Source organism: Cibotium barometz, chromosome 4 (genome assembly GCF_041138505.1).
Source record: "Cibotium barometz isolate CiBa-2024 chromosome 4, ASM4113850v1, whole genome shotgun sequence".
NCBI classification, from domain to species: Eukaryota; Viridiplantae; Streptophyta; class Polypodiopsida; order Cyatheales; family Cibotiaceae; genus Cibotium; species Cibotium barometz.
This window is the reverse complement of record NC_141049.1, coordinates 62,078,753-62,087,824: the sequence shown is the minus strand read 5'-3', so window position 1 is coordinate 62,087,824 and position 9,072 is coordinate 62,078,753. Positions and strand designations below refer to the sequence as shown.

The 9,072-nt window shown below is 42.4% G+C and overlaps 1 protein-coding gene across 1 annotated transcript; it reads left to right on the top strand.

Annotated features, from left to right (window-relative positions):
* The first annotated feature begins 2,694 nt into the window (after positions 1–2,694).
* On the top strand, positions 2,695–3,740 carry LOC147639476 (uncharacterized). The gene has a single exon (XM_086791823.1). It carries the CDS (start codon positions 2,749–2,751, stop codon positions 3,586–3,588), a length of 840 nt encoding a protein of 279 aa, XP_086647949.1. The 5' UTR covers positions 2,695–2,748; the 3' UTR covers positions 3,589–3,740.
* Positions 3,741–9,072: the final 5,332 nt, after the last annotated feature.

Below are 9,072 nucleotides of genomic sequence, written 5' to 3'. Positions count from 1 at the left end.
ATAGATTTAGCAACATGATTAAAGTGTATTAAACCACACTAAAAACTCCATGAGAGAGAGAGGGAGATTGCACAGTCAACACTTGATCTCTATTAAGCAACATAGATTAAGCAACATAGATTAAGCAACATAATTAAGGTGTATTAAACCACACTAAAAACTCCATGAGAGAGAGAGGGAGATTGCACACTCAACACTTGATCTCTATTCTATTGCATATCACAATGAACCATACAATGATATAGGCTTTCTAGCCTTATCCCACTTTACACATCATCATCCATGTGGCACTCCCTTTTCCACTCTTTTGGTCAACACTCACACACCATATAGTATTACATGTGGCATTCTTACCTTGCCACAATATCTTGCACCTCTAGGGTGCTTTTCCACACATACACACAACACCACGATTACATCTCTCAACACCCCCTCTTAATCGAGACGTTCCACAACTCACCCATCACACCCATATCAATGTAGCATTGCACAAACGTAATCGCTACCTCTCAACATACATACGCACGGGAGAAAAAGTGCCCTAGTGGTCCTAAGTGTTCACACACATCACTACCATATAATGCTACATATAACTCATATGCTAGATTTTCTTAGCCTCTTTGTGCTTAAATCAAAATCCCATTGATCTATGAAATATGGCAAAGATGGCTTGTTTTGCATTGAAAAATGGCTAGGTTAAGCTTACTACTAATACATCTATTAGCTTGTCTAGCCTTATCCCACTTTACACATCATCATCCATGTGGCACTCCCTTTTCCACTCTTTTGGTCAACACTCACATGTGGCATTCTTACCTTGCCACAATATCTTGCACCTCTAGGGTGCTTTCCCACATAACACCGCGATTACATCTCTCAACACCCCCTCTTAATCGAGGTGTTCCACAACTCACCCATCACCCATACCAATGTAGCATTGCACAAACGCAATCGCTACCTCTCAACATACATACGCACGGGGGAAAAAACCTCGTATAGTGAGGGAAAAAGTACCCCGATGGTCCTACGTGTTCACACACATCACTACCATATAATGCTACATATAACTCATATGCTAGATTTTCTTAGCCTCTTTGTGCTTAAATCAAAATCCCATTGATCTATGAAATCTGGCAAAGATGGCTTGTTTTGCATTGAAAAATGGCTAGGTTAAGCTTACTAATACATCTATTAGCTTATCTAATCACTCTCCTTATGGTAGCACGACTCTGTTAGTGTCAAGAATCATCTTTTTATGGATTAAGAACTTCATGTATCACCTTCTACACTTGAGCATTTAATTTGTCAATTGAAGTGTCTTGGTGGTATTAAGACAAGATTAGTGCTATGCTTACCTTCATTCTATAAGAGGTGAATTTGAGGTTCTATGACCCAGTATAAGGGTGAAGAAGAATCTCTTAGAGCCATCAAATCTCTTCATTATAGCTCTTTAATCTTGGTTTAATTGAGTGCTAGCAAAAATCATTGATAATGGATCAATAGGGATTAGCATGCTAACCTCTCTTCTTGCCCATATGATCAAGCTTACTAATGATGCTAACAAAGGAAAAATAAACTATAGCAAATTGTTTATTTGATCAAGATTAATGAATCCTTAAGGAAACATGGTGAGTTGGTAATCTAATTGTTAGATTAGCTTAGAAAGTACTTTTTTCACCCATGAGTGTTCCTCATGGGGGACCGACATGGGGATCGAACTATTCAAGGTAGAAACCTTCCTTGGTAGGTCCCAGAGGGTTATGTGTGCATGCACACCATGAGCAGTGGGCATGTTTGATCTACCTAGGCCGAGACCCCCTGGTTAGTCGCTCACAATGGTCCTATTGCATGTGCATGGTGGCCATAGTGACTGTCTACTTGGTAGTCACCGAAAGGGAGTTGCCTTGGTGGTTTTCTTTTTGGATTCTCCTCGTTTTACAGGTATTATCCGGATGTGGATGCTAGCAATGAAGCAAATGAAGAAGATGATGGGAAGCCCGGTTTGAGAAGCAACCCCATCAATCTTGAAAGTGACGAAGATGTGCCCTTTTGTGGAGAGGGTGGTTCCTTGTCTGAAGAAGGGAATCATGGATCTTTTCTAGATGGCTCTGACTATGTGCCTTTGTTCCGTGCTTGCAAGACAACCAAACATGCTATTTTCATGTGACTTTGAAGGAAGAAACTGTTTTGTTTTGATGTGAATATCAGTTTTCAGAATGCATGTAAATAGTACTCCACCCTTGTACATACACGAAGCAATATATGCAATAACTTTCCGAAAAATGTCTATCTTGTACATTCTAAAATTTTGTGCAAAATTTGTTCGAACTTTATATATATATATATATATTGTAGTCCAAAATTTATCTATCTTGTGCAATTTGTCAATTTTTGGTATTTTTTAAAAACAAACGTTTTTTTATAATAAATAATAGAGAGGTGTTTTCTTCATCTCGTGTATTGTGAAAGCTTTTCAAGATGTAGCCGTTAAAAGTTTTTTGTGTGTAGGAGTAGATTTGTTGTCTCTTTTACAACACAATGCCCTAAACTAGGTCAAGGGGCATACTACTAGCTGGTAAGAGGGGATTCACGCGCCGGGCAATGAACGGGCATTGCTAAAAAAACTCGAACCGTCTGTAACGTCGAGGAAAAGAAAGGCCTAACCAAATATAAGGCTGCCTGCCCACTTCACACAGTGACGCACATCCCCTTCGATACTCAGCATATCCCGCCCCCATCTTTCGAGACATGGCTGTGGTTGCGTGCCGTCCCATCGCTCCTCTTTTCTGGTTGCCTACTACCAGCTCATCCTTCGCCTCCAATCTCCAACACACGCAATTACGCCTTGGAGTCTGTCGAGTCTGCGCGAGCGAAGGCGCCATGGGTGGGGACATCAACCGGCTGGTGCTGAACAGCGAGGGCCGGACCAAACTCAACGCCTCCCCGGACATAAATTTCTACTCTTTTCCTCGCTTCGTAACTCACGTGGACGACGGCTTTCTCTCCACTCTCACTCAGCTCTACAGGGAGCGAATCCCGCCCGACTCCGAAGTGCTGGACCTCATGAGCTCCTGGGTGAGCCATTTGCCCCCGGAGATCGAATACAAGCGGGTGGTGGGTCATGGGCTCAACGCAGCAGAGCTCGCCCGCAACAAGCGCCTCGACTCCTTCTTCGTCAAGGATCTGAATCAAGATTCTACGTTCGAAGCCGGCGATGGCAGCTTCGACGCCGTGATGTGCACCGTCAGCGTGCAATACCTCCAGCAGCCGGAGAAGGTGTTTGCGGAGATTTTCAGGCTGCTTCGACCGGGCGGAGTTTGTATCGTGAGCTTCAGCAACCGGATGTTCTACGAGAAAGCCATTGGCGCCTGGAGGGAGGGCACGCCTTACAGCAGGACCCAGCTCGTCGTGCAGTACTTCCAATGCGTGACTGGCTTCACGGAACCGGAGGTCATCCGAAGCAAGGATCAGGCTTTCCCCAAGGGCTCTGACGTGTCTCCAGTTGATTGGCTCTTGGGCTTGTTGCAGCCCAGCCAGAAAGACCCCTTCTATGCTGTCGTAGCTTACAGGAACTTCAAGCCTATCTGAATCTGTTTTTACCCTCTTGTCCAAAATGGGTGTGAAAGGACCCTTTCCTTGGCATTTACACATAACGGTGGCGTTTACACTCAGGTAAACCGCTTCTAGTTAGAAATGATTGTACACGTGGACTCAACTAAATTAACTTCTTTTTTTTTTCCCGATAACACCAATTTCTCAATGTTAAAACTATGTACTGATGAACTACGTACAAAAATAGTTTAGTTGTTTAGTAATCACTTGTATCTGAAAAGTCTAGTTTTTTCGAGTAAATTCAGTGCTTCCCATCTCTTTCCCTGCCCTCCCTCCCTCCCTCCTTCCCTCCCTCCGTCCCTCCCTTCCAAGTGGTGAACCTCGGCCACCTTAGAGATTGAGTGATACATATAATAGAGACAATGTTTCCTCTACTCATACAACTCTCTTTCTTTAACTAGGAGAGTGAGTGAGTAAGGAGAACTCTCTTTCTTTAACTACTAGGAGAGTGAGTGAGTAAGGAGGAGATTGTCACCCATGCACAATTGTTATGGAGGAACAACATATCCATGAGGGATGTGGCGAGCGAGATCTCCTACAAGTTTTAAGCTTTTGAGCTTCGCTAATCCAGGCAAGTGCCAAGACATAATTTAGAGTGACGCATGGATTAAGTAGCTCTAGACACACTTGCACACATCTTCCTCTCTATACACCTATTTCTTCACACACCTCATGATGTTCACTTTCTATTAAAACCCATATAACCAAGTACAAACATTAAAAATACCCATGTTTTTAAAGTTTACATCTTTTACAGAATTGCTTATCACCCTCTTGTAGGTACTTTAGATTTTGAATTTTAAACGACCCATTTCCAACCACCCCCAATGTAAATGGTGCATTAATGAATTTAACTACCCCTATTTAAATTGTATGCTAATGTATTACATTAAATAATTATTTGTTTAATCCCCTCCCACACGTATATGGCATGCAAGTCTCTCAATTAAATAAACCCTCCTCCTTGAATTATCATGACCAACCCCACCGCCCCTACCATTACACATTCATCCAATTCACACCCCTTTTTTTTTTGCCTCATGCCCTCTTTTCACAGAAGTTGACCTACACTTTAATCTTGTTAAATGGCAACCACAGTTAGTCTTTACTACTCATAATCTAGCAATTCCAAAGGGATGCATGCACTTATGCAAAAAGAACACCATGGTAACTCTTAGTTAGACATGACACTTTTAATTCATGACAATGAGGGAGCAAAGGTTTAAAGAAACTATATTAGGCCTTGTCTAAGTGTCACATGGGTTTGCCATCACCAATAACTACTTGCACGACTAGTGAGAGAAAAGCTCAAAGAGAGACAAACTGCAACCATGGGTAACAGCATTGGCACAGAAGGCACAAGAAGGGCCAAGTCACTAGGACAAATTACTCGAAAATTTGGAAGCAAAACTCCCCAGCCAACAACTTCAAAGGGACAAGGGGCTGCTAACCATGGCTCAGAAGATCCTCTCACATACTCTCTCTACAATAGAGGAATATGAAACAAAGGCCTAGAGTACCATCACACAGATTAGTGCACTTAACCAGAAAGCAGCATGGTATGCTAATGAGTGCCACAAACAAGACCAAGGAGCTAGAGCTCAAGTCACAATCAATGGCACAACAAAATGAGGAGTTGCAGAAGAAGATAGCCATGGCAGAAAGGTCATTGGTGGACCAATAGGAATTGAGTGAAGGAAAAATCAGAGCCCTTGCCAGTTTGACAGGAAATTACTCTAATCACATATAGGAAGGCTACGAGCGGAGTTGGAAGAGGCTAGGAATCCAGCCAAAATCTGGGCTGACACAATTCAAGGTCTGAAGAACGAGGTGCTAAACAGCACAACATCATTGGTCGTAGCTCATTTAGAGGCACAAGCCCTAAAGAACTCAGAAGAAAGCAGAGTATGGGATCAAGCGTATGGGATCAAGCGCTAGAAGCTCTCATGGAGATTCGGGAACAAATGTCTTGCAAGCCCCAACAAATCATCCATAATCTAGAGGATAAAAATGGTAATGATGGGGAGCAACAACAAACACACCAACAATAGCAACAACACCAACAGCATCAACAACAACAACAGCAACAGCCAGCAGGCCATGAATCCCCCAGAACCGGTACCTCTGGAGGAAAGGGGAAATAAACAAATGGTGAAGATCAGAGTCTAATACATGCACTAAATTCCACCACCTAGAAGGTGGAACATTGGGAGAAGGAAGCAAAGAAGTTGGTGGAAAGGAACAAGTTATTACAACAGGAGTTGCAAGAGGCTACACCCACAAAAGAGTATGCAGATATATTAAGAGATGCACTTCAAGAAAGGGACAAGGCAAGGGACCAAGTAGAGGTATACAAGCAGAAGTTGGAAAGAAGCACAAAATTTGAAATGGATGTCATCAAGGAGTTGAATGCACTAGAACTCAAATTGCAACAATGCATGGAAAATGAAAACCAACTTCAAAAGGAAGGACCTGGTGACTGGGAAAGTTACAGAGCTTCCCTTGAGGTGCAAATAGAAGAAGTGCAGCAAGTAGCCAAAAAAGTGCAGCACACCCATAAAACAAGGCTACAATGGAAATTAGAGCTGAAGGAAGCAAAGGAGGAAATTTCCAGACTCCAAGCAGAGAATGCAAAAGTAAGAGACGATGCGGAGCTGAGCACTGAAAACACACAGATGTTGTCACCCGCCGGTGTGCCCAGAAAGGAAAGAGGTGAACTATTGGTTGAGGTCCGGAAGCTGCAGGATGCCAACCAAGCTTTACTCAAAGAAAATGAGCACCTAAAAGACCGATCGGTCAACAATTTCTCAGCTCCATGGGCTAGCATAGACACCCATTCTTTGAGGCATATCATGTAATGTTTTATGAATTGCTGGAGGTGGATATAGAGTTGTCGCAATACTTTAAAAATGTAGAAAGAATAAAGGCTATACTTACCCAAAAACCTCTTCCCCTGGATCACTTGTGCACCCAATTTTTATTCTCTCTCAAAGGAAGACACCCGAGGGAAAGAGAATGCTTCCACCCAGAATGCAACCACCCGCAAGTATCAACACATGGGAATGGAGCGCCAGAGAATGCAACCACCCACAAGTATCAACACATGGGAATGGAGCGCTAGAGAAGCAGTAGCAAAAAGAGCAAAATCCCCTTCTTTAGATAATCCGAAAGAGTATGAGGAGGCTGCCCAGGTTGAGTGGAGACCAATACTAATGGAAGAGTATGAGGAGGCTGCCCAGGTTGAGTGGAGACCAATACCAATGGGAAAAAAGAAGATTCTGGGGCAAACTCCACTCATACCAGTGGTGATACTTTTTGATAAAAAGACATCACAAGCAACTAACAGGGTTCTGGGTTGTTCAAAAGAACACGTAGAGAAGATGAAAAAGATTTAAAAAAGTGCCACCTACTTTGACGAAATTTACATTCCGGATCACACTCCCCTAGAGATGTTCTTCAATTTCAAGCAAAAATTTATCAAGGGAGCTGGCGTTCAGAAGCAGAATCTCTATCACCAAGTATGCCAAGTGTTGTGCCTATGGAAGTGCAATAGTGAGCACCACCTCGGTGTCACACATGTAGAGGTGGCGAACTCTAACCACCTTGGAGCCATTACCAAGATCAAGAAGGCACAACTTAAAAGAGTGATCAACTACTGTAGAAAAGATATAGATGAGGAGAGTGTACTGGCGTGTGCGTGTGTAGACTCATGGTCTATGTACTACAATGTACCCTTGTAAGCTTGCAATGTTAATTGACTATCATGTCATGGAGCTTGTAATGAGTCAAAGTCTTACAAATGTCTTGTGTCTCACTTTGTAATACTTTTGTAATGGAACAAAAGGCACACTTGTTTATTACTTCCTTTTCGTGTCAACTATTAATATATAGTGAATGATTATGTTGTAGTTATGCTCATGTGTAGACGCTGTGAGTGAGAGATGAGTGAGGAAGGGAGTGATACATATTCACTGCACTCAAGCCTACCCACGAGATAGAAGACTGGAGAATTCCCCGTAACCACTTTAGACTTGGTGTTTGAACCATGAAGCTCTAGCGGGAGTCTTCATGTTTCCCACGACATTTCCTTACTAGTCTACCACACCAGACTTTTGTCTTGCCATTCCGCTAATAGGGGAATTAGCAAGAAACATTGCGTCATAATGCCAGTCCTGGAAATGTAGTTGGTACATCACATAAAGGCAAAGAGAAAGTGGTTGAGCTCCCTGGTATGATATTTCTACAAGGCATTCTTTTGTTTTGATGGAGAGTCTAATGGCTCAAAGATGAGCCTTGATGAGGAGCTTGGGATTCCAGCAATGAGGACAGCTGGTGTAAAGAAGGATTTGGAAGCCATGAATTAAAGTTACAAAGATCTGGAAGAGTCAAAAACCCTATGCAGAGGTTGACTTACGATGGTTATGTGGCACATCACTATGCTTACATGGCAAAATTTGTCGAGGTTGTAGATCACACATGTTTTGATGAGGCTATTGGAAATGTGTATTAGGAGAAAGCTATGGATGAGGAGATGGATGCATTGTATGAAAATGAGACTCAGGATTTGGTCCATTGCCTGAAGGCAAGAAAGCTATTGGATGTAATTGGGTATATAAGGTGAAACATAACAGTGATGGTAGCATAAGAAGGTACAAGGCTACATTGGTGGAGCCAAAGGATATGCACAGACACATGGGATTGATTATGAGGAGATGTTTTTCCCGGTTGCAAAGATGACAACTGTGAGAGATGTGATTGTGGTGGTTGTAGCTAAAGGCTGGTTTTTACATCAGATGGATGTAAAAAATATGTAGCTAAAGGCTGGTTTTTACATCAGATGGATGTAAAAAATATGTTCTTGCATGGTGACTTGCAAGAAGAAGTATATATGGAATCAGCCACCTATCACCCAGAGTATGTCTGTAAGCTTCATAAGGCATTTTATGGGCTGAAGCAAGCTTCACAAGCATCGCATGACAAGATTGTTGAGTATCTTGTAACTATTGGTTTTCATATGGCAGATGCAGATCACTCTTTGTATTATTGGGGGTGACAACTTGGAAGAGATTGAGCATGTGAAAAGTTTTCTAAAAAAGAAGTTTGAAATGAAGGATTTGGGAGATCTGCACTACTTTTTGGGCATTGATGTCTTTCATACACCTGGTGGTATTTGGCTGTCACAGAGAGTATGTATTAGACATGTTGTCCAAGTATGGGATGGTTGATTGTAAGCTAATCTTGGTGCCATTAGATCAAAATGGTAAGCTCAATGTGGATGCAAGTTATGTGTTGGAGGACCCCACTATGTACAAGAAGATTGTGGGGAGTTTGATCTATGTCACGATCAGTAGGCCAGATTTGAGTTATACTATTGGCTTAGAGAGCCAGTTTATGCAGGTTCCGCGCAACCCACATCTTTACAGTGTGCGATGCACACTTTGGTATCTGAGGGCCACTGTT

What these genes read in the sequence shown, in the direction of transcription:
- LOC147639476 (XM_086791823.1), top strand. Translation starts at nt 2,749, where the DNA reads ATGGCTGTGGTTGCGTGCCGTCCCATCGCTCCTCTTTTCTGGTTGCCT.